The sequence below is a fragment of the Glycine max genome, chromosome 19 (assembly GCF_000004515.6).
Source record: "Glycine max cultivar Williams 82 chromosome 19, Glycine_max_v4.0, whole genome shotgun sequence".
NCBI lineage: Eukaryota > Viridiplantae > Streptophyta > Magnoliopsida > Fabales > Fabaceae > Glycine > Glycine max.
In genome coordinates this window covers 38,868,902-38,894,945 of record NC_038255.2, presented here as the reverse complement: position 1 = coordinate 38,894,945, position 26,044 = coordinate 38,868,902, and the positions used below count along the sequence as shown (strand labels likewise).

Sequence of the window (26,044 nt, the reverse complement as noted above, 5' to 3'; positions counted from 1 at the left end):
TCTACCAAGCTCTTTGCATAAATGATAAGACAACCAAAATAACAAATAGTAAGAACACTTAGCATCTTATTACCCACCGAAGCATGTTACACCTTTATTTCATTTTCATTTTTTGGATCAACTATCAATCTAGAATCTAAAATTTAATGGGGAACCTCACAAATAACGTACTTAAAATACCAAGGAAAATAGATAATTAAAACTAAAAAAATTACATACAATTACCAAATGAGATTAATAAATACTACTTAAAAATTGAGAAAAACAAAATAAATGTTAATTACAATTGTGTGATATGCATTTCAGAATGGGAAAAAATGTTATAAAGCAAATAATCAATACCAGTCAAAAAATTGCTAACCTAAAACTTCTAAAAGTTTAAAATAATATGACCCATAAGAATTCCTCTTGTTGTGAAGGGATAGTTAGAAATCTGAAATATTAGGTAGAAAGGAAATGAGAAAGGGTGAGAAAAAGAGTAGATGGATGAATCTTTAAATATTCGACATCTAAAAAGTTTTGTTGAAGCCTAAAGCAAAACATGTGAATATTTCATCTAGCTTAGTTTAGTATCTAGGTTCATTGTACATATGATTAGTTAGGTTCCTTTTAATTGTATATATGTTAATTGTGGAAATTAGGACATAAGGAAACTAAGGAAATTATATATACAATTAAAAAGCACTTACTCATAGTCTAGTAAAAACCATTCTTTCAAGAACAAAGAGAAGGGATGTTCAAAAAGAAAAAAAGGAAAAAGCACTAAAATTGTGACATAATTCACTTGAACATTTATGAACCACCACCATAGAACCATTGGAAATGCCACATATCAACCAAGTAACAAAATAAAAAATATTTATCCTTCAGTAGCAATTTTAACCAAAGTGATTGTGTACTGATTGATATCACCATATGCATCTTAAATCTTTTGGGCAGAATTGACATACCCATAAGAAGGAAATTGAAAGAGATGTATAATTTATCATAGACTTGGATCGGATACTTAGTAAAATAAAAAAAATCAATTCAAACCCATATAAAGAGCCTAAAATAAGAGCAGTGTATGAAAGATGGATTTTAACAAAGAAATTATTCAAACATTTGGTTTATACCTCAGGCTTGCCAGTAGAGAATACATGGACCAAAGAAGATTTGCCTACATTAAGAGCTCCAACAAGTCAGAGAGTTGGTGTTTCCTATTTAATTACACGTATTGCCCTGAGAGTTTGTAACATTTATAATTATCAGCTAGATGATATAAATTGAGTTTCTTGAAAAAAATAAATTAAATTTCACATGCCAACCAAATTGTGAACATTGATATGTATGTTTACAAAAAACACAAACACAACCAAAGAAGGATTTCATTTGTTGAAAGTTCATAATACCTTGGCTATGCCTAACAAATCATCAACAACTTTCCATTCTTGAGCAAAAATCTCTTCAATTTTCTTAAGCCCCAACATAAAATCATGGCATATAATGAAATCTTCAGAGAAATTAGAAAGCAGATGTTTCCTCAAAAGATCTGCATCTCACCTCATTCAGTTGTTCCTCTGCTTCTCGCTTTGACAAAGATTGTTACAAGATGCAATGAAATCAGTCATGCGGTGGTGAGTGCAACGACAGTCACTGCTGAATGGCGGCGCTGTGAAGTGCGACAGAGGCTTGGGAAACTCATCCGAGAATGGTGTGACAGTGATGGAGCTCGTTATATGACAGCGTGACAGTGGTGGAGCTCGTGCGTGACGGTGTGACAATAGGCGTGAAGGATTTCAAAAATCACCAAATGTGAATTCACTAAGTCCCTCGTTAGGGTTGGGATCTTTTATTTTTGGTATAATTTTAATTTCCGACAAAAACCTAATCCATCAGAAATTATATATTTTCCCACGAACTATGGTCCGTCAATAAATTTCGTTGATAATGTAATCATTTTTGACGGGATACATTCTCTGGAAAATAACAATTTTTCTTGTAATGGTAATATTGTGAGTAATTAATTTTACTTGGTTGTAGGGTCAAGTGTGAGTTTTTCGTATTACAAAATTTGTATAATACTATATACTAAGTATCATAATTTATGATATTGAACACCATGGATTTTTCATTGTATTAGAATATACAATGATGTTAAATGAATCTTTGATACATATGAGACAAAATCCACTAGAGGTTTATATCACTACACTTGGTTAAGGTACATATTTTAATTATATCGTAGTGGATTTTCCATTATATTAAGGATACAATGATGCTAATTGAATCTTTGATTGAGATGAGAATAAATTTATGAGCAAATTTATTTTATCTTTAGAAATTTTGTCACTTGGAATTCAATCAAGTAGACATGTATAATTTGATTTACTATGTGGACTGAGTTTTGTCTCTGTAATGTATGAGATTGGTTGGCTAAGAAAATGCCTTAGCAAGCATATTCCCTTACGGAAAAGTGCATATTCTATATGTTGTGATTGCCAAAAGGCAACAACAAGAGTATGTGAAGCAATTGCTTAAGAGATTGAAATATTTTGATCATATATGTGAAGTTATTAATGGATTCAGCTGATCAACAGCCTTAAACCCCTAGGGAAGAAATTATTATATAAAACATTGAGGGGAATGAGACTTTATTAAGCCATTTGAAAACAAGCAATGATGATAACCTAACCTTTGTGATTTAGAGATCCCTTGGAGAATGTTCAATGAGAAAAACAAGTCATTTGTTAGTTCTACTAACAATAAAATTGATTTAATCAATTTCAATTTTTAGACCTTTCTTATGGTGTGAGAAAGTGCTAGACATTGTATTAATGAGAGGTCAAGGTTTATAGTCATTAAACTTTATGTGGTTGTGAGAAAACTTAACAACTTATAAAGCTTTTAATGATTTTTGTAGCCTTTACGGGTGGTGTATGATTTGCAGCATACACTTGATGAAATCACCTATATGAGTGTCAAGTGAGACCACTTGTATGAGATTCTAGTAAAGTCTCTAAAGCACTTATGAATATCGAGCGTACGCATGGCCTAGTGGCACAAAATAGCTAGCAATGACAGCAAGGATTGTGGGGGTGTGATGTGAGTGATAAAATGTTAATACACATAAAGTGTTTTGGGTTCAATAACTTACTACATCCACCACGTTGTGTTAAATCTTATTGGTCCAAGTCTAGTTCAATAGCTTGCTACACTAGGTCTAACGCATTATATCCAAGAGAAAGATAACCCAAAAATTTCTTATCTTTTCTTCTTTAACCTTTTGAAATATGTGGGAGATTGTTGTATATTTGATTAAATATTTCAAAAGGTTAAATCTCATAATAATTACTTTATAAAATTATTTAGAAAGTAATATAAGAATGATATATTTTCAAGTTTTTATCATGAAATTATTTTGTTTTAATGACATTGATGTTATTTTAATTGAAATTATTACATGTTTAATCATATTAATTAGCAATTAATTATGATAAATTACTATTAGCATTTATATTGAAGAAGGTTTAGAGAGCCATAGATAGATCCTTTGCTCTTTCTCTATATGAGTTTTCTCTGTTTCTCACAAAAGAGCTTGTTAGTTTTGTTATCCCAAATTGATTTTGGGAAGAGTATGTTATATCTTGAGCACATCACATCAATAAGTCCTTGATGATAGTGTATTTTACATGTCTCAAGCTTCATTTGTTTGTAATCATGCATGTTTACATATTATGATTTGATGAGTTCGTGAATGATCGATTCGTGCTTCATGAAGAATGGTCATGGTTGATCCTGATTTTGAGTACTATGGACAATAGAAAAGAAAACATTGCATCAGGTTATGCATGTTCTCGAGTTATAATTGTTTTGAGATAGATGAAATAAAGAGTGAACATTCTTTCAAATTCTTATCTAACCCTGATTAAGCATCAAAACTTGATTATGTTCAATACAAATAATACCTTCAACATGCACAACTCAGAAAAAATGAGCCAAAAGGACATGTTTTCTCTACAATAAATTGGTGCTAGTCATACTAAATTATACGAATGAATGCATTAGAAAACATTGTTTTTACAATAATTGACAACATGTTGAATGCTTCAGATTAATCTTATCTTGCATAAATACACATTCATGTCTCTCATTCCCCTGATGGTACAACAAAACATTGCATGAGGTTATGCATGCTCTCATGTTATAATTGTAATGAGATAGATGAAATAAAAAGTGAACATTCTTTGAAATTTCTATCTAACCCTAATTAAGCATCAAAACTTGATTATGTTCAATACAAACAATACCTTCAACATGCATAATTCAGAAGAAGTGAGCAAGAAGGGCAAATTTTTTCTACAATAAATTGATTGTACTCGTACTAAATTATATGCGTGAATGCATCAAAAGACATTTTCTTTGCAATAATTGACAACATGTTGAATGCTTTAGATTAATCCTATATTGCATAAATATACATCGTTGTCTCTCAGGCCCTTGATGGGTCAACAAAACATTCCATGAGGTTATGCATGCTCTTTGGTTATAATAATTATGAGAAAGATGAAATAGAGAGTGAACATTCTTTCAAATTCCTATGTCACCTGATTAAGCATAAAAAAAATTGATTATGTTCAATACAAATAATACCTTCAACATGCACAACTTAGGAGAAGTGAGCAAAAAGGACAAATTTTTTCTACAATAAATTAATGCTACTCATACTAAATTATACGCGCATGAATACATCAGAAGACATTGACTTTGCAATAATTGACATCATATTGAATGCTTCAAATTAATTCTATCTTGCATAAATATACATTTATGTTGTGGAAATGTGGAATCCACAAATTAAATGGGGGTAAATTAATAATGATAATAAAATGTCTCTCAATCAAAAGTTCCAAAGAAGGGAAACCAATAACGGCTTATCCTATTTTAAAATCTTGGGTAATTTAGGAGATAAGTGAAATAGAGTGTGAATATTCTTTCATATTGTTGTCTCACCCTGTTAAGTATCAAAACAATTGATAATGTTCAATGCAAATAATACATTTAACATGTACATGCAAAAAAAGGAATGTGAAAAGGAGAAGTTTTCTCCACAATAAATAAGTGCTACTAAAATAATGTATTTGCAATAATTGACATAAGGTTAAGTGCTTCAGATTAATTCTATCTTACATAAATACTGAGGTCCTACAACAAGACCCTTTACTATAAAGGCTCTTTATAGAAGATGTCAAGCATACTTGAAAACATCAGACTTGGTGAAAGCCGAGACTGACATTAAAAGAGCTTTGATTATTGATCCAAATAACAGGTACGTACCAAGCACCATCCATTGCATTTTTAAGCTATACCTTATTCAACTATTGCTCTTCACAAGCATTGGTTAACATATTTTTATTGACAAGATTTATTTTCTCTTCGAAAAATAAATAATTGTTTCTTCTCTTGGCTTATTATCAGAGACATTAAACTTGAGTGCAAAGAGCTAAAATGTAAGCAAAAGGAATACAATAGACATGAAGCTAACATCTTCAGCACAATGCTTTCAAGGATGAACTAGTTTAGAAGGTGAATTTGCATTCCAAAGTAACTTTCAAAGTAGAGATACCTATCTACTGTATAACATTTTGCATTCCAAAATATCTATTAATTTTGATTTCTAAATATACCTCTATACTAGCTGACGATATATATATATATATATATATATATATATATATATATATATATATATTTTGTTGGAGTACAAGTATGAGGTGAAGTCTCACATTGAGTAGAAGTAGAAAAGTTGAGCACCATATAAGTGAGGAGAAGACCCATAAACCTAAGCCTTAAGGTTTTGGGTTAAAGTGTGATGTCAAGTTTCTTTATGTGATTCCTCATGACTTATGAAAAGTTTTTTTTAAAAAAAGAAGAAGAAAAAGAAGCTGATGGGGGTTGCTATCTGAAATTTTTTTCTCTTCGCATCATTTGAATTTTTTTAATGTTTTTATGAAAAAAATACTCCATAGGAAAACTAACTTTCTTTGTATCATATACACATTAGAAATTAATAATGATAAATGAATAGAACACACTCTTTCACCGTTCTACACTCTCTTTCAAATACATACTCTCTTATTAATTGAAATTTATTAAAAATGACATTTTCTCTCTCCTATAATAATCATTGCGCAAGAAGAAGAAAATTATTCCAAAATAATTATCATTTTAGTTTTTCAATGTAATATTAATTATTTTTTTTACGTATATTGCATATAATATTAATGATATGGGCTACAAAAACAAAAAATAAATTAATGATGATAATGTTAATTTTTTAAAAATTTTATTCTTTTTCATTTATATATTAGTTTTTTTTGATTTGTATTAAACAACCTAGGACAACATTTATAATGCATTACTAGAAAAAGAATATTTAACGACGGTTTTTGGCACATTCAACGGTGATTTTGAATCATCTTTAAAGTCAACATCGTGAAAAGACTTAACTTTTCACGACGGTTCCTAAAAAATCGTCTTAAAAAAGTTATCATTCTAAGACGGTTTTCAGGCAAACAATCGTCTTAGAAGGATATTATTTTAAGACGATTTTAAGTCAAAACCATCTTAGAATGATAACTTTTCTAAGATGATTTTGACTTAAAATCGACTTAGAATGTATTTAAAAAAAATTGAGAACTCTAAGATGGTTTTTACGTAAAAATCATCTTAGACTGTATTTTTAAAAAAAAATTAAAAATAATTGAGAATTCTAAGACGATTTTTCCAAAAACTATCTTAAAATGTAAACTTTCTAATATGGTTTTTCAAATAACTGTCTGAGAATGTTTTTCTAAAAAAAATCTAAAAAAATTAGAATTCTAAGACGATTTCCCCAAAAATCGTTTTAGCATATATACTTTCTAAAACGATTTTTCAAAAAACCATCTCAAAATGTCTTTTTTTAAAATAAAAATAATAATTTCTATTCCTAGCCACATGCTATTTCAATTTCATATATTCTTATGGTCATTCATTTCACATCACAAGTTTCATAGAGGCGTTCACGAAGAGGTGGCCTTGGTCCCTCTCGCAACGGCTTGGGAACCCTAGAGGGAAGTCGAAGAGTGAGAATACAGAGCACAAGAGAATAAAGGGAGTTGGACATTAAATATTAAAAAAAACAAAACATTCTAAGACGATTTTTACAAAACTGTTTTAGAATGACAGTTTTCTAAGACGATTTTTATAAAATCGTCTGTATATACAAAATTGTCACCGTCTTATATACTAAGACGGTTCTTGAGGAACCGTTTTCATTTCGGTGTCGTATAAAATGTTTTTTCCAGTAGTGATGAGACGAAGGAAGTAAAATTTGTGGGTCTCACATAAATAATTAATAATCATCTCTCCTAATTTTGTATTTTTCAACAAACTTTAATCAATAAAAGAAGGTGTGTTTGAAGGAGTGTGTCACTAGCACTTCTCATAAAAAAAAAATATTCTTCAATGAAACAAATTTCCTTTGTATCAAATACACAATATAAATTAATTTATGTTATGATTTTGCATCAATGCACAACAGAAATTAAACTTGATGCATTTTAAAAACATATTTGAATTATAAAATTAAAGTATATATGATAATCTTATTTATATAAAATAATAAATATATTAATTAATTGAATTACAACCTAAAAAAATCTAATTATTATATTTTGATTAATATTTTTCATAGGGAATCTTAAATAAAAATTGCAATGAATAAAATCAGATAGAACCATATACGCATGAATTTAAAACATATTTAAATTAACCTAGTTATTTTTAATATTTCCAGGGACATCCTCTGATGATAATTGTTACGTACAATGCCCTTTTGAGTCTTTTCTTTCTTGTAGTTTTTTTCACCTAACTGAAAATATATTTCTTATACTCTTTATTTCAAATTATATGACTGTTTTAGAAAAAAAATATTCTAAAATATATGTTTTCTTATAAAATTAATGTTGTATTAAGTATTTTTTAAGATTATCTTTAATCAATACTTAATGAGAATAGTATGCAGAAAGAATAAATGAATCATTAATTAAAGAAATAAATAATATAATAAAAATTATCTAATATTTTTTAAAATTCAATAAATTAATTATTTTCTTTAATATTTATAACAAAATCTTAAACATGATATAATCTGAAATGGACCCCGGGAGTATACTATTTCTCTAATAATGCAATATTCATAAGCTTTTGTAAAGCGCGTTCATTTATCTGTAGTGTTCACTTTGCCCCGTTTGCCTTCCATTCATCCTGTTCCAACTTCCAAGATTTCGTTATCTCACCAACCCACCCCTCGTGTGGGTCCTTCTAGCTCTGGCTCTAACTTTATTAAGCCACCAACCAAGGTATAAATTACTTAACCTAGATTAAATATTATGACTAATTTTGGTGTTATTTTTTCATTTATGATTATATTTTTATTTTAACAATTTATGCGGAATTTTAATTGTAATTTTTTCATGAATTAGTACGATAAAGTTTTAAATTTTAATTTTATTTGAAACTACTAAAAAAAAACCTTATGATATATACACTTAAATTCCGTATGTGTATAAATTATAATACTAATTAACTTTTTTAACAAAAACATTTCATATTATAAATCAAATTAATTTAATTACTGAGGTTTTTTCTAACTAAACTTATCGATTCTAAGTCAATGGTTGAAATTGTTTCTTTTCTTACTTTTCGTTAAAAAAATATAATTAATTAACTTAAATAATCTTCGAGTATAACTTGTTAGCAAAGCTTGTTTCTCTACCTATTAGGATCGGTTGAATGGTGAAGAATTTAGATAGTTTCTACAATATCTTTAATTTAAATTTATGATCTTCGTTGTGCACCAAAATTCTTGTAATTCAGTCATTAACATTTGTTTTTTATTTTTATTTTATTCCTTAATATATATGATCTTTAATTTAATGCTTCTTAATATATTTATTATTTAAAATCTAAATTGGAAATTTAGTCCCTTTTTAATTTCTTATCCGTAATTTTGTTCTTTATTTTTTTTCCCGCAATTTTAGTCTCCACCATATGTGGCACTATTGTGTCACTTCTCTCTCACTTGAACTTGGAAAATCTCCTTATCACCTTTGGAAAATTACTGTAAAAATTGTTATTTTTTGTTAATTACTAGCAGAGGTCTAGCCCCAACAACAAACAACACAAAACTAAGAAAAAATACAAAATATAACAATCCTATATACATTAGCAAATTAACATAAAAACTAGTTGAAGACTCAAATATGGATCTAAAACGTAACAATAATAAAGACAGCCACAATTCCAGAAACTCCAGCAGTAAACATATGAAATCCACCATCTTCAGCGTAAGCAAGGATTTGCATTTTTGCAAGCTATTGATAGGGAATAACATATGCCAAAGAAGTCACAGTCAACCCAATCCTATGCTTCAAGGATATGTAACTCAAATGGAACACCAATATTTTTAGCAACACATAGATAACATATTTATTTATTTATAAGAAAACCATAAAATTAGATCCCGAATCAATTTCTTTTTGGATCAATGAAATTTTTTATATAATACCGAAGGCACCAAATCAGTAGTATAGTATCAAAGAAAACAATTGTGAGAGATGGGTGTGAGAAATCATTTATTTTACGCATTTCCCTGAGAACATAATTGTGAGCGATTTATGGGGCATCTTCTAGAAGAGGGCAAGGTGGTTGATGTCTTCATCCCTAAAAGAAGAAGCAAGAGTGTTCAACAGTTTGGTTTTGTCTGTTTCATGGAAGTGGAAAATGAAGGGAAACTAGAGCATGTTTTGAACAATATTTGTATATGGGACAAAAGGCTATATGTTAACTGACCAAGATTTGGTACAAATGGTGTTTGGAGGAGTGTGAATCAAGCTTATTATGCAGGACACAAAAAGGTAGAACACAACAAAACAAATTTCGAACCTGCTTTTAGGAGAGAAGGTTGTTATTATGCCCAAGCAACAAAAGCCCCAAACCAGGTGTAGAAGAGAAAAATGGTCAGAGACAAGGCAGCGGGGTTGAGGGAAGGGTAGTAATTAGGATTCGCAGTACAAATGAAGAATGGTTGAAAAGGTGTGTCATGGGCTACCTAGTCAAGGAGGTGTTTGTGTTGAACATCCAATAAGTTTTCTTTCTAAATCAGTTTAACTTCTTCTGCATCAGACCTGTGCGGGATAATTTGACCCTCATCCCTAAGAATGGAGAGGAGGACGTGCATGCAATTATGGAGAACAAGGATTGGCTAGGTCAGTGGTTCGAGTCATTCTCACTCTGGAAGCCATACCTTGTTGCCAATAACAAACTGGCATGGGTTTGTATCTATAGGCACCGCTGATCTTTTGGAACGATGAAGGGTTTTTGGCTTTTGTGAGCACTACAGGGACATTCATCAATATGGCAGAGAAGATTAGCTCATTGGAGAAGGTGGATTACGCAAGGATGTTAATACGAACCTCAGGAGTTGGCACTAATGCCGGTGGTGTCTCACCAAAGATTTAGTGTCGAAGGGAGAACCTTTGTGTGAGTGTGGTTAAGGAAGCACCTACAGTAGAGGGAGGTACATGCTACTACAACAAAGATAAGGATGGTGACAACTCCGCACCTTCTTTCGATGGCACGGTAGAGGGTGATTGGCTAGGATCTCGTTTTATGGAGTGACTTGGGGAGGATGAGGCCAACAAAATCTCGAACACGAAAAATAAGATAGGTGCAGTCTTCAAGGGTAGCAAGGAGGAATTTGTTGAGGAGGTAATCTTTTTTTAAGGAAGGGACAATAAAAAGATTGGTTCAAAAAAGTGCAGTGAGGCAAAGAGAGGTACTAGAAGTTGTCCATGAAGCTTCTAACATACAATGTGAGAGGGTTATGGGGTAGGGCGAAGTGGAAGGAGATTAGGGAGGTTATTGCAAGAGAAGAACTGGACATGATTTGCATTCAAGAGTCAAAGATGGAAGTTAATCTTGATAAAGTATGTGGTGCTATATGGGGGGATTCTGGTGTGGTTTGGAAACACGTTTCAACTATAAATCAAGGAGGAAGTAGTGTGTGGATGTGCGGGGGAGAAGGATTTTTAGTTATTGGATTGAAGGGCGGGGGAATGGGTTCTTTTTTTTTTTTTGCAAGACCATTGGCTAGGAGATCCAGATGTTCTTAACATTGTTAATGTATACTTATCGTGTGCATTAGTTGATAAAAAAAACTCTTTGGGAACAACTAGTGAATCTAAAAAGAAGCATTGGTGATGGGTTTTGGTGCGTACTTGGAAACTTTAATGCTATCTGGAGGAGTGATGAAAGATTGGAAAGATTGAGTAGGAGCCAACAAAGTGTTAGGGAGATGGGGGAATTCAATAATTTTGTTGATAATATGGAGTTGTTAGACATACCCTGTTCACATGGGTGAGAGCCTGTGGTAGTTCTATGAGTTGTATTGATAGGATATTAGTGTCTATGTTATGGCTACAAAAATGGCCAAATGTTACCCAGTATGTGCTTGAATGATCAATATCTGACCATTGCCATATTATATTAAAATACAATCATCTTGATTGGGGATCGAGACCCTTCAAGATCTTCAATTATTGGATCAAGGAATCGGGTTTTGGGAGTTTGAGAAAGCAAAGTATGAGGCCATTGATGTTCATGGTTGGGGTGCTTTTGTGTTTAAGTAAAAGCTTAAGTTGCTTAAGCTTGAGATCAAAAAATAAAGTAAGGAGGAGTTTGGGGAGTCTAAGGACTGTGTGGAAGAATTGGTGTCCAATATTAACAAGTTGGACACTTAGGATGAAATTGAGGGCCTTTCTTTAGAGGTTGCACGAGAGAAAAGAGCTTATTGAGAAATTTTGGAGGACAACAAGAATTCAAGAGTCTATTATGTGTCAAAAGTCTAGAATCAAGTGGCTTAAGGAAGGTGATGTCAATACAAAGGTTTTTCGTGTCATGGTCAATTGAAAGAAAAGAAGCAACATTTTCAAAGGCCTGGAGGTGAGAAGGGTGTGGTGTGATGATCCTTCCATTGTTAAGAAAAAGATCAAGGAGTTCTTTCATAGCAAATTCAAGGAGGATAAGGAGATGCAAGTGTTGTTGGATGGTGTAACATTCAATCAAGACCATCAAGGAAGAGGATAATGTCATGCATGTACAAGATTTTAGGGAAGAGGAAATTAAATGTGCAGTTTGGGATTGTGAGGGGGTCAAGATTTTGAGCTCGGATGAATTCAAATTTAACTTCATAAAAAAAATTGGATTGTAGTTATCACTCTTAGAGATAGTAATGCCTCTTTTCTCACTCTTATCCCTAAGAAGGAGAATCCCCAAGGCTTAGGGGAGTATAGACCTATATCCCTCATTGGGTGCTTGTATAAAATTCTTGCAAAGTCATTGGCTAATAGGATCAAGAAGGTCTTGGGTGGTATTATTGATGATAAGGCAAAGGAATATTTTGGATGGGGTGTTGGTTGTGAATGAAGTTGTTCATGAAGCAAAAGAGAAGAAAAGACATTGTCTCATTTAGGTTAAATTTCTTGGCAAATATGTTATATAGGTTGTGCTTTTGTGGCAAATAGATACAATGGATGTGGAGTTGCCTACAAACATCCTCCATATTCGTGCTTGTGAACGGTAGCCCGACCAAGGAGTCCGTTACTCAAAGAGGACTACATCAAGGGGATCCCTTGGCTCTCTTTCTCTTATTGGTAGTGAAGGAAATGTTGGGTGGATTACGTAGGGAGGTTGAGGCAAAAAGGATGCTTTCCGGTATGGAGATTGGGAATGGCAACTTAAAGATCTCTCTCTTGCAATTCATCGATGACACCATTTTTTTCTTTAAAGATGAGGTTAGAGACACCATCATTGCGAAAGCAATCCTTAGATGCTTTGAGATGGCATTTGGGCATAAGGTAAACTTCTACAAGAGTAGCTTGGTAGGTATCAATGTGGATCATAGGAAAGTCAATAGCTTTGCAACATTGCAAAACTATGACTATTCCTTTTGTGTATTTAGGGTTACCAATAGAAGCGGATGCAAGAAAAACCTCTACTTGGAAACCAATTATTGATAAAATGAGGAGGAAGTTGTCATCTTGGAAGAGGAGATTCCTATCTTTTGGTAGGAGAATTTGCTTGATTAAGTTGATACTTTCTTCCTTATCTCTATACTTTATTTCCTTCTTGAAAATTCCTAGAAAGGTTGTTAGTATGATTGATAGTATTCAAAGGAACTTCCTTTTGTTGGGTTAGCTGGGAATCTAGAATGGCAAGTTGAATAAATTCTTTCGAAAACTTTACTACTTAATTTCTTAATTCAATTAAAACAATCCCTTTTGATTAATCAAAGTTTTTTCAAAAGTTTGTCACAAAAAGATTATCATAACTAAGAAAATAATGAAATCAATATCATATGAAAAATGGAGTTTTATGGCCCTTTAAATTCAATTCCATTACCAAAATTGAAATACAAGACTAAGGGTTAGAGAAAAAGAGAATCACACACAAAATTTATGTTGGTTCAGTCCTCAAAAGGACCAACATGTAGTTGTTATAAGCCCCTTAGAACTTCCACTAACAAATAATCAAGTACTATGCATATGCAATTTCTTAATTCTACTCTTCCCTTGAGCCATACAAGAGAAAGAACAAGAATTGAAACCCTATCAACTCACACAAACCCTTGGTAATCCTAACCAAGATCAGAAACAAAAAAGAAATTAAAATTGGATTGAATACACCTTTATGTGTAGACAAACATCTTCAAGCTCTTTTTTAAAAAATGATCAAATCATGATGAACAATGAATGAATACTGATTAGATTGAATCTCCAAAAGAAATGCAGTGAAAACCCCTTAGTTGACTCTCTTGAAATATTTTCTCAAAGATAAAAATGTATCAAGAGTCACTAATGAAAAGAACAAGTGAAGGTATTTATAATTTTACTAACAAAACTAATTTAATAAATTATCAAACTAGGTAATTGATTAATTCATTAAAATCTCACTTGTTTTGCATTACCAAAACTATGGTAATTGATTACAGGAAATGATCATTATCTCATTTCAAACATAGAGCTTCTCATGCTTCTATGCTTTTTGGAATAATTGATTATCAATATGGCAATCGATTATTTCAACCACATAGAGGACTCCTTAAGTTTTCAGACGCATTTAATCGATTACAATAAATGGTAATTAGTTATCTTAAGCTACATAGCCTTCCTTCTTATGAAATTGTCACATATAATCGATTACAAAACTGGTAATCAATTAATTTGGTGCTTCTAACTAAATTTCAAGTAGAAGATGGTGTTGTTGCTTGTTCTAACACTTTGTAATGAATTACAAAACCTTGTAATCGACTACACAATGTTGAACTTATGCTTCTAAGGAACTTAGAGGTCAATCCACTTGTCTAATATGTTTGAATCATACTAAGCATGGATATAAGAAAAACTACAATTATATCAAGCATCATGCCCAGTCTAAAAACATACAATACATATGCCACATCTATTAAAACTTGTTTGGCATTGTAAAATCATGAACCAAAACCAAAGGGCTAATCTACAAGACTTCAAACTTGAATCAAAACCTTTGGGGAGCAAGAAAGGACGAGAGGAAAGTGTCTTGTGTAAAATGGGACGTTGTTTGTTCCCGTATGGAAAGTGGAGGGTTAGGCATAAAAAATGTAGAGGTGTTCAATAAATATAATATATTGAGCTTGGATTATCTTGTAGGGGGGGTACCTGATAAACGTCAAATTTATCGGATTTTCATATGTATTTTGTGACGTTTATTTGGCATTTTAGTTAACTTTAGGCCATCTTTTGAATCAAATTAGCTTTAAATTCATTTTTGACTTTGTCTTAGGAAGAATTTTATGTTTGAGTTATTTTTAATGAATTTTTGATAGTTTTTCAACAAAAATAGGTCATTCTGACAAGAGCTCCAACAACCGAAAATCAACAGAAAGTTCTGGAATGAGAAATTGCAAAAATTGAAGATAAAAGTTAAGAAAATCAAGAGCAAGATATTTTTCAAGAATAAATCAATTGAAGAAGAAGATAATTACTTCAATTAATTAGATATATTGTTTGTTTGTAATTTCTTATGATTATCTCTTTAATTAAATATAGCTACAATTATATAAATAAGAGACTAGACATTCATTGTAAGAGTGTAGAAGTCCCGAACAATTCTTAGAAATTTTAAACTTCCACCTACTAGACGCATCCATTATTCCATTAGACACTCTAAGTTTCATTGTATTATTGTTGTAAGTGCAATACCTTTCACCTAGGAGAGGAAAGGATATACCTTGTTTTGCTTTAATTCTATCAATTCAATACTTCATTTTGAGTTCTTTATTTGTTTCCGTACTTAATGTTTTTATTTGATTGGTCATCTTATAGATGAATTCAGGAATTGACTTGCGCTTTGACAAGTCTTGTTGAAACTCGAACATGAATCAAGTACTTAATTAGAATTATCTCTAGAGATAGAATAATCTTGGTTAGGTCTCACTAATTCTCGACCATTAATGTTGATTGCTTATATTGGTATGTCCAAGGGATTGGGTATTGAGTACGTAGTTTAGAATCTACGATCATGCGAAAGTTGGGATAGAATACATTAGTGAATTAGGAATGAGCAAGAGAGATGAGTAGAGAATTGTGAAGTTATAGTGAATCAAGTGAATTCCAAGTCCAAACCTAGACATTCATTCATCAAGATTGACGTCACAATCCAAGTCTAGTATTTTATCTTTACTTAATTATTTTATTATCATTTAATTTTTATTGTAATTTATTTTATGTTATTTATTTTGTGACAATCACAAAACAAAAATACAAAAATTTAGTTCTTAGTTAAATAATTACATGAAATCCTCATTTATTCTTTTAGGAGACGACCTGAACAATATTTCAATTACTACAACATGATTGGGTTACACTTGACCTATAAGTTGAATTTAGCGTGAAATAAAACCATAAAAGTACCTTATGAAAGGGTCTCAATGGTGGAGAGATAATTTATCTTGTTGTGAGATGTTTAAGAATGAGCTTAGGTGGTTTCCAAAATATATTGAGTGAAAGGTGGGAGATGGTAGCTAGGGAGGTGAGCTTTTGGAAAGCAAAGTGGCTTGGTGAGGAGAATCTTAGTACCAAGCATAATTGTGCTTTCCTTAATTCGGAACAAAAGTTCAACTCCATAGCAGAGATGGGTGCATGGCGCGGGGAAGAGTGGCATTGGGAGCTATTATGGAGGATGCCTTGGTTCCAATAGGAACAATCTATGGTGCACCAAATGTGGATTGATATTGAGGGTGGTCATTGAATGGAGATGGTTCTTATGTGGTATGGAAGGTATATGAGGAGCTTAATTTGAAGGGGAACTTAGTGGATGCTAAGTTCTATGCACAAATTTGGAAACTCCCGATTCCCTCAAAGGTGAAGGGCTTTGTTTGGAAGGTGGCACTTAATAGAATTCAATCTATGGAGAACTTGAAGAAAAAGAGGATTGTAACCAAGGATGCTAATCTCACCTGTGAATTAGTTTTATTTAATATCTTCTATATATTTTTTATATGAATTTATTTTGTATGTTATATATTTTTTAATATTGTTTTATTCAATCTATGGCACTTAATTTTACTTGTTATTAGTTTTATTTAATATCTTCTATATATTTTTTATATGAATTTATTTTGTATGTTATATATTTTTTAATATTGTTTTATTTAATATATTTTGTATACTTAAAATTTAGATAATTTTTTAATAATGCTATTAAATTTTATTTGTTTTATAAATAAAATAAAAAACTAACCTAATGATATTTAATATATGTTTTTGAATATTTATTTTATTTTAATTACTTAAGTTTTAGAAAACTAAAATTTTAAAAAAATATATTAAAATATTATGTTACGAATATTAACTTATAATTTATGAAATAACATTATTAAAAAAATTATCTAAATTTTAAATATACAAAATATATTAAATAAATAATTATTCAAAAATTATATAAAATATTTTAAATAAAAAAATATTATAAAAATATGTAACATATTAAATAAAATCATATAAAAATTATATATAAGATATTAAATAAAACTAATAATAAGTAAAATTAAAAATATTTATTTAATAATTAAATAACTAAAATTTATTTTCAATTTTAAAAAAAATTGAAATAGAAAAATACAAAGAAATAAAAAATCCTTAAAAAAACAACTTACCACTTTAAAGTCCTAAGTTAAAAAAAACATGCAAAATTGAAGTCATAAATAAAAAAAAAATTAAACTAAAGTCCTTACAACCTTTACGACTTGAATGCAAAAAATATAAAAAAAAATCATAACTGATTTTATTACTTCTAACTCAAAGTCTCTATTTTTTATAATAATTTAAAATTAATCTCAAATGAAAAAAAAATTACCCTTTTAGTAAAAGTCCCACAAATGACAACTACGGAGTTAAATCACATGAGCAGGATGGGTATCTTACACAAAAAGGATTTTTCTCCCGTCTATGTAAGCTGAAATATTACCGTTAATTAACGTCGTTTATAGATAAAGGTAAATGTAATGTTTTAAAACATGGAAATGTCGGGTGTAATTTCATTAAAACTCAAGGAAAATTCGTACAATTTACTCTAATTTTATTTTTCAACATATATATACTTTTAAAAAGTACTAAATACAAATTTTAAAATATGTAATTTAAACAAACTCAGACACTGCAGGGTTTTAAATCTAGTTAATGTAATAAACCTCATCTAAGTGGTTCTCATGTACAATAAGATGTTTGTTATTTGTATTCATTTCTAAGTCTTGTCGCTTCTTTGTACAATACCTAAGTTGGCCACACATCATCAACCTTGTTGCTTATTTGTTCGATCGATTGATCTGTCTTGGAATGCACGCCACATGAAAAGGAATGACAAACCAAATATACTCTAATCTAATTATTAATAAGACTTGATATTTTTTGTTTCATTTTAGAAAGAATTTTTAAAAAAAATGGCAAACATATATTGATTTAGGTACAAGGGTATCCTACACCCATTTACAAAATAAGCAAAAGCTATCATCATGGCTTTCCTATGTTAGACAATATTTATAATATGTGGTAGAAATGCTGACTAACCCACGAACCAAATCTAGAAAAAGCTAATTTCCTATATTATTTTAAAAATATTTAATTGTAGTTTTTTACTTTTTAGCGAATTTTCTACTTAACAAATTAATTAAATGTATTTTACCCTTAATTTTTAAAAAGTTTGCAAATTTTACCCTTTTTCATTTATCCATTAATTCTCCGCAAAAGTTGGGGTAAAAATTCTAAATAGTAAAACGTTAGAGATAAAATTTGACAAAAATAAAATACAAAAAAATGGAGATAAAGTTAAGCAAAAAATAAAAAATAAATTGAGAATAAAAAGTGCAAGTATCTTAGCCTATCACATTAGCTCAAATAACGGAAGGTAAAATTTATAGGTTTCTAAAAGGCTACAGAAAAGTATGCCAAATTGATCTATTGGAGATAAAATTCCAAAAAAAAAAAACTAGGAGTAAAAATTAAAAAATGCAGTTAAACTTAAATAGTATCAACAATTCAATACTGCCATAGAAGGGAAAGATGCCGAAAATTAAATCTATTAAAAGCAGTTTTTTAGTCTCGAAATAATTAATTATATTTTCTTATTATTATTTTTACTTTTTGTTATATATTTATTTATGTCTCGCATTAAATACTCTTTATTATTACTATTTGATGAGCACGTTCACATTTTATTTTTAGTTAGATTAAAGACATAATTGATAATTTAAACTTCCTTATAATTACAAAACTATTTTTTTAACGAAACTACAAAACTTTATTAAATGAAATACTTTAATTTTAACACAGGAGGTTGAAGAATATTAATTTAAAAGTTGTCACAGCCGCACAATAAGGCGTATCATCTTAAAAAAAATTATAAAATATAAATTGGCTTGCATAATATAAAATGATTGGCAAGTAAATCGCGTAACCAAAGTAGAAGGTATATAATTAATATATATCATCATCGATAAAAAAAAAAAAAAAAAAAGTGTGCGTTCAGGTGTCATCATTTGGTATTCTCTTCTCCTAATCCATTGATGCAAAAAGCAGCAACTTCAGCATGTCTATGGTCCTTCATACCAATTTTTTAACTCAAATTTAACAAGCAATTCCACTCCAATTTGAAAATTTTCGCTTGCAAGTGTCTGTGGGCTGCATAGTTGTAAGGGGTCAGCATCATCACCAACCCTTGATTCTTCAACAATGATTCTTACCCACAAAACCTGCTCCAATGGTTAAAGTCACTCACTTCACCAACCATCATATCCAAAAAAGAATTGTCCCCATGTTGCAATCAATGTTTACCCATTCCGCGTCACTTGATGCTCACCCTAACGCCACGCGACCCTTCATCATAATTTGGTCAATGACAAAAATACTAAATGGGTTTCTTTTATAAATTATTTATTTAAATAGATTTGTTTTAAAATTATTTATTTCATGAGTCTGTTTTTTTACTACAATGCGTCTTTTCGAAGGACATGTTTTTCATAACATTGACACGTGGCCTGACTTACATATATAATTTAATTTTCGTATAGAAAAAAAAATTAATAATGACATATCTTATTATTTTTCCAGGGAAGGAGTGGCTTAGAGGGACCACGGGTCAGCTGGACGTGCCTGGGTCCCAACGCGACCCAACGCGCAACAGTGCTACCAATCGCGTCTATAAGCAGGACGCATCTCAAGTCATGTCACGTGTCAACGTTACGGGGAACGCGTCCCTCCGAGAGACGCATTATTGTAAAAAAAATAAATCCACAAAATAAATAATTTCAAAACAAATCCATTTAAATAAATAATTTGTAAAAAAAATCTTATTTGATATTTTTGCCATGAGGCTACTATATATTTATTAACTATTAAGTCTAAATAGTCTTAATACTTCATCAAACTAACTCTATTGTCACATCATTCCATTAGATTTGGATGGTTATGACCGTATTAGTAAATTTAATTATTATTTACCTATACAATAATTAAAATGTTAATAGAAATTCTTTAAAATATCATTCAACAAATATTTAAGCTTTGCTCGATTAGTCGAGTACACAACCTACACTAACAAGAAATTTTGTGACATTTTTTAAAAATAATATATTTTGCTTTTAAAATTACCATAACGGGATATTTTTTAAAAATAATGCCTACAGGATATAAGTTAAGACGATTTTGGTTTTATGAAATTAATTTCTAACGACTTTTACACTCTTTTTTTACAATTTTAAAATTGCGACAAGTATTTTGTCATTGAAAGAAACCCTGTTACAAATCGATTTAACAAAATCAAAATGAACTTTTAGAAAGTTAACTTTTACCTGTAAGTGATTCATTTAGTAAAATATACTATTTTAATAACTTTAACAACAAAATATATCATTTTTATAAATAAATAAAAAAGCCAAACTTTATAGATATAATTAATAATAATCAATAATAAACATAATATCTCAGTTTCGTCCTAAAGTCAGAAACGAATAGGACTGTTCCGCTCACCTCATTATTATACAATTTAATTTCCCATGCCTTATTCCATCGCCTTATCATGCTCTACACGGTTGGTAAATGGTAACCTCAAATACATTACTGGTAGCCACAGAAATTAAATATATTAAATTAAAATAAAAATCTACAAAATCTAACACCTTAGTATCAGAAACATGCTTCCAATAAAATAAAAGTAAGAATAATAAACCCAAAGAAAACCTTAAATTAAAAATTCAATGCATGCTTAGCATGTATTAAACGAAACGTTTCACTACACACATACATCCAATTTTCACCAACTCCATCTCTCTCTTTCTCTAATATATATATATATATCAATTCAACCTGCCTCCAACTCTTCCAGGAACCACCACACAGGCTCCACAAAACATCTCATCATTCACCCAACAAAATGGCGCTGCTTCTGATAATTCCCATCTCACTGGTCACCCTCTGGCTCGGTTACACCCTATACCAGCGATTAAGATTCAAGCTCCCTCCGGGTCCACGGCCCTGGCCGGTAGTCGGTAACCTCTACGACATAAAACCCGTCCGCTTCCGGTGCTTCGCGGAGTGGGCGCAGTCTTACGGCCCCATAATATCGGTTTGGTTCGGTTCGACCCTAAACGTCATCGTTTCGAACTCGGAGCTGGCGAAGGAGGTGCTGAAGGAGCACGATCAGCTGCTGGCGGACCGCCACCGGAGCCGGTCGGCGGCGAAGTTCAGCCGCGACGGGAAGGATCTAATTTGGGCCGATTATGGGCCGCACTACGTGAAGGTGAGGAAGGTTTGCACGCTCGAGCTTTTCTCGCCGAAGCGCCTCGAGGCCCTGAGGCCCATTAGGGAGGACGAGGTCACCTCCATGGTTGACTCCGTTTACAATCACTGCACCAGCACTGGTACGTTTTTTCTTTTATCTTTGAATTCAAACCATGATTTCTTCTTCTTCTTCTTCTTTTTTCTTCCTTCCTTATTTCTTTATCCAACCAGCTTTATATCTCCCTTTATATTATATTTTCTTTCTGTCTTATTCAGATATCACAAGTATTTGTTAATTTCGCTTATGATATACGTTACTGTTGTTTTAATGGAATTTTTATATTATAATAATGTTATTGGTTGAATAATAAATTAGAAATTAAAGAAAAGAGAACCTCAAGTTTATTTTCCCTTCTATGCCAAAATGGCTTAATAGGATTAATTGATTCGAGTAGAATGAGTTTGAATCCATTAAATAAGAAATGGGTTAGAGTATTGTAGAAAAAAGAAAAAAAGCATGATGATTTAATTTCTTGGAAAATATCTATTAAGAAATATTACCTCTCTCATTAAATCTCAGAAGTTAATTTCTGATTCTATAGAAGATATACCGAATTCACCGAAGAATCACTTTCCTATCTTTTTTGGGGAGTACTTTTCAATTTTCTTTTCCGTATTGAGTTAAGATACCTTGTATTGATAGGAAAAAACTTTTTGGAAATACTTTTGATTTGCTTTTCTATTTCTTCACGAGTGGCATGACTCGTGCGAGCTATTAACTTCTTCGGAGGTTTCTAATTATATTTGGCTAGGAATCGTGTCTCCGTCGTATGTTTTGCTTTCTGTCTTTCTAAAGGAGTAACGTTTAAAGAACAAATATTAAAAGCTAAAAATTGAAAACATTATAAACACAAAGAGTTTCTGTCAAAAAAAGATAAAAAAAAATACAAATAGTTGGTGGAGTGAAATTAAATTAAATTTTATATTAGTTTCGAGACTCCAAGTAAGTCAAAAAAAGCTATTAACTTTGTAAGTTTTCCTACCTTATATGCATTTGATTCCTCTAAAAAAAACACTACATTTTAAAATGGAGTATACTTTTTTTAATTGCGTGTTATTTTTTTTATTGGAGGAAAGAAGGAAATTAAGTTATTTTAATCTCTTTTGTTAACCTATGCCTTTTTTTTAGTGCCAAAAGGCCCTTGTGCGTGGTGCCCCACGTAGGGACCAATTGTCGGAATACTTTTTATTTTCATTTTGTTTTTGTTCTTGTATTTTTAAAATAAGTTATTTGTGCACTAGCACTGCTTAACGTTCTTTTTTTATTATTATTTTATGAAAACGTTGTGTTTCTTTTAAAAATAGATTTTCATTTATTTTAATTTGGATTTTATCATACACATTGATATTTTTACGTTATATTGATACTTTTAATTAAAAATAAGGATAAAAAGTATGCGTTACAAGTTATTTTAGTTCTAAAAGCAAAATAAATAGAATGACATGTAAATATTATAGTTATAATTTTAATTTATTTAATCTTTTAATGTGAATCCTATATCTACTTCATTATGAGCATAGTCAAATATAGATGAACAACTATTTTCCCAACTTTATCACACGAGACATTTGGGCTTTGACTTATCACATGGTTTTCGTTTTGTCTATTTATTCGAAATTGAGCACTTATTAAGTCCCTGAAATGAGCTATTTGTAATCATAATCTTTTGGCTGAGGTAAAACAAAAGTATAAGGAAAGAAAAGGTAATAGACCATAATCGAATGATGCAAGTGAAAATTGAAAAGCAAAATTCTTAATGCTTTTACTTGAATTTTAAATATATTTATTTTCTTCTTTCTTAAAATATATAGATATCATTTTTGGACACAAATTTGCACTCTATTCATATGAATTTGTTAGGATGTTAGTAACAACAAGCAACTAATTATGTGATGGATAGTAAATAACCAAAAAGTCAGACATTGCTGATGGGTTGAGGCTTCCGGCGTCTTATGGCGTTATGATAACTTGTGGTTGGTATTGTTAACCTATTTTGTATGCAAAGAAAAGGTGTCTTCCTTAGGAATTTAGGTCCATATATAATAGTTTGCGCCGCACATTACTCAGTTGGTTTTAACTACTGATGAAAACTAATTGAGTAGAAATAAAGAATATTGCTCAGTTAGTTTGATAAAATCAAATAAGTTGAATAAAATGTTTTGGTTAAACTGAGACTTATAGCATGCTTTAAATTTGAAATTCAACAAATTTTCCATTTTTTAAAATTTGTTTTGAAAGCTTTGCCTAATTATTAATGGTTCGGTACGGTTGGTTGCATTGTGGAATATGATGCCGACTTGTTTATTACATGTTCAAGCAACTTTGAAGTCTTTTCTCCCCTAAACAGGGCAACTACTTACATTAGGTGTTTCTTCCCACCTTCGGCGTTAAGTTAGTATACCTAATTTTTCGGTACTTTTGTGACACGGAAAGAATAATTATTCTGAAACTTTGTCAAAGTAAAGTTTCACAAAATTAAATAAAATTAATTTCTTTAATAATTTTTTTTTTGGATTGTTTAATTATTGCAAGTAAAAATGAGATTAAATAACTCCATCATATGTGATCATGAAATTTATAATTACAACCAATCATTTTAAAATACGTAACTGGAATTATATCAATCATGTGTGATAGGGACATAGAGTTGTTTATCTTCATTTTTACTTGTGTAATGTCAGAGAACTCCATTTTTTAGGTATGTGAAATGGTTGATTTGAAATTGTAGCATTTTTAAGTAAATTTGTTCTCCCTAACTATCATTGTACGTTGTAATCCTAAGTTCAATATATTCATGAAAAAATATTATATTTAAATATAACTTGCCTATTCTTTAAAAAAAATCATGAAATTTGAGGTGCATTTTAATTTACCAAATGTGTATTTGTGCAATATTTGACCAGAAAATTTGGGGAAAGGAATATTGTTGAGGAAGCACTTGGGGGTTGTGGCATTCAACAACATAACCAGGTTGGCATTTGGGAAAAGATTTGTGAACTCAGAAGGTGTGATGGATGAGCAAGGAGTAGAATTCAAGGCCATTGTGGAAAATGGGTTAAAGCTAGGAGCATCTCTAGCCATGGCAGAACACATCCCTTGGCTTCGCTGGATGTTCCCACTGGAAGAAGGAGCTTTTGCCAAGCATGGAGCCCGCCGCGACCGACTCACCAGAGCCATCATGGCAGAGCACACTGAAGCACGCAAGAAATCTGGTGGTGCCAAGCAACATTTTGTTGATGCCCTCCTCACATTGCAAGACAAATATGACCTTAGTGAAGACACCATCATTGGTCTCCTTTGGGTATGTTTTATTAAACAATGTGTTTGGATGAACATTCATCTTTGCAGTTATTTATGTTTGAATGTTTTCATTTTGAATCTTAATATTGTCCGAATCAAAAATTATTTAGTGTGTATTTGTAGATGTGGTAGATCATGTTGAAAAAAACCACGGTAGTCTCAAGATTACTCTCTATGGTGTGGTGGAAAATCATGCTGAGACATCTTTTTTATTTTTATTTCTTTTATCTTCGCTACCAAAACACACTATTAAATTTGATTCAATTCAAGATCAAATTTTCAATGTGAGACTATATATAATAATAAATAAATATTTTAAAAAAAAAGTACATTAAGTCATATTTTAACATCATTTTGAATGATCTAACATGAATCCAAACACCTACCAGTAGTGCTAACTACATTTTTCATGTTTGCTTTGTTAAAACTTTAGCGACTGTTTGGTGTTTCAAAATTATAATTGATGTATGTAATTTTTTTTTTTCTTGATTTGATAGGATATGATCACAGCAGGGATGGACACAACTGCAATTTCAGTTGAGTGGGCCATGGCTGAGTTGATAAGAAACCCAAGGGTGCAACAAAAGGTCCAAGAGGAGCTAGACAGGGTAATTGGGCTTGAAAGGGTGATGACTGAAGCAGACTTCTCAAATCTCCCTTACCTACAATGTGTGACCAAAGAAGCAATGAGGCTTCACCCACCAACCCCACTAATGCTCCCACACCGTGCCAATGCCAATGTCAAAGTTGGAGGCTATGACATTCCCAAAGGGTCCAATGTGCATGTGAATGTGTGGGCGGTGGCCCGCGACCCGGCCGTGTGGAAGGATCCATTGGAGTTCCGACCCGAAAGGTTCCTTGAGGAGGATGTAGACATGAAGGGCCATGACTTTAGGCTACTTCCATTCGGGTCGGGTCGACGAGTATGCCCGGGTGCCCAACTTGGTATCAACTTGGCAGCATCCATGTTGGGCCACCTCTTGCACCATTTCTGTTGGACCCCACCTGAAGGAATGAAGCCTGAGGAAATTGACATGGGAGAGAATCCAGGGCTAGTCACATACATGAGGACTCCAATACAAGCTGTGGTTTCTCCTAGGCTCCCCTCACATTTATACAAACGTGTGCCTGCTGAGATCTAATCTTTCTTTTCTTTCCCTTGGACTACTCTTTGTTGCATTAAGAAAAATGCCTTGTGGCACTACTTTTATCTTTGTGTTTATGTAACTACATATGAAATCACAATTTAAGGAACTAAGGAAATACTCATTGCGAGGGTAACGGAATG

At 31.3% G+C, this 26,044-nt stretch overlaps 1 protein-coding gene across 1 annotated transcript; it reads left to right on the top strand.

Annotated features, from left to right (window-relative positions):
- The first annotated feature begins 21,011 nt into the window (after positions 1-21,011).
- CYP98A2 (cytochrome P450 98A2) lies at positions 21,012-26,035 on the top strand. Its single transcript, NM_001248634.1, is given in 3 exon segments — positions 21,012-21,535; positions 24,360-24,757; positions 25,254-26,035. Coding segments are annotated over 3 exon segments (1,530 nt in total). The 5' UTR covers positions 21,012-21,048; the 3' UTR covers positions 25,899-26,035.
- Positions 26,036-26,044: the final 9 nt, after the last annotated feature.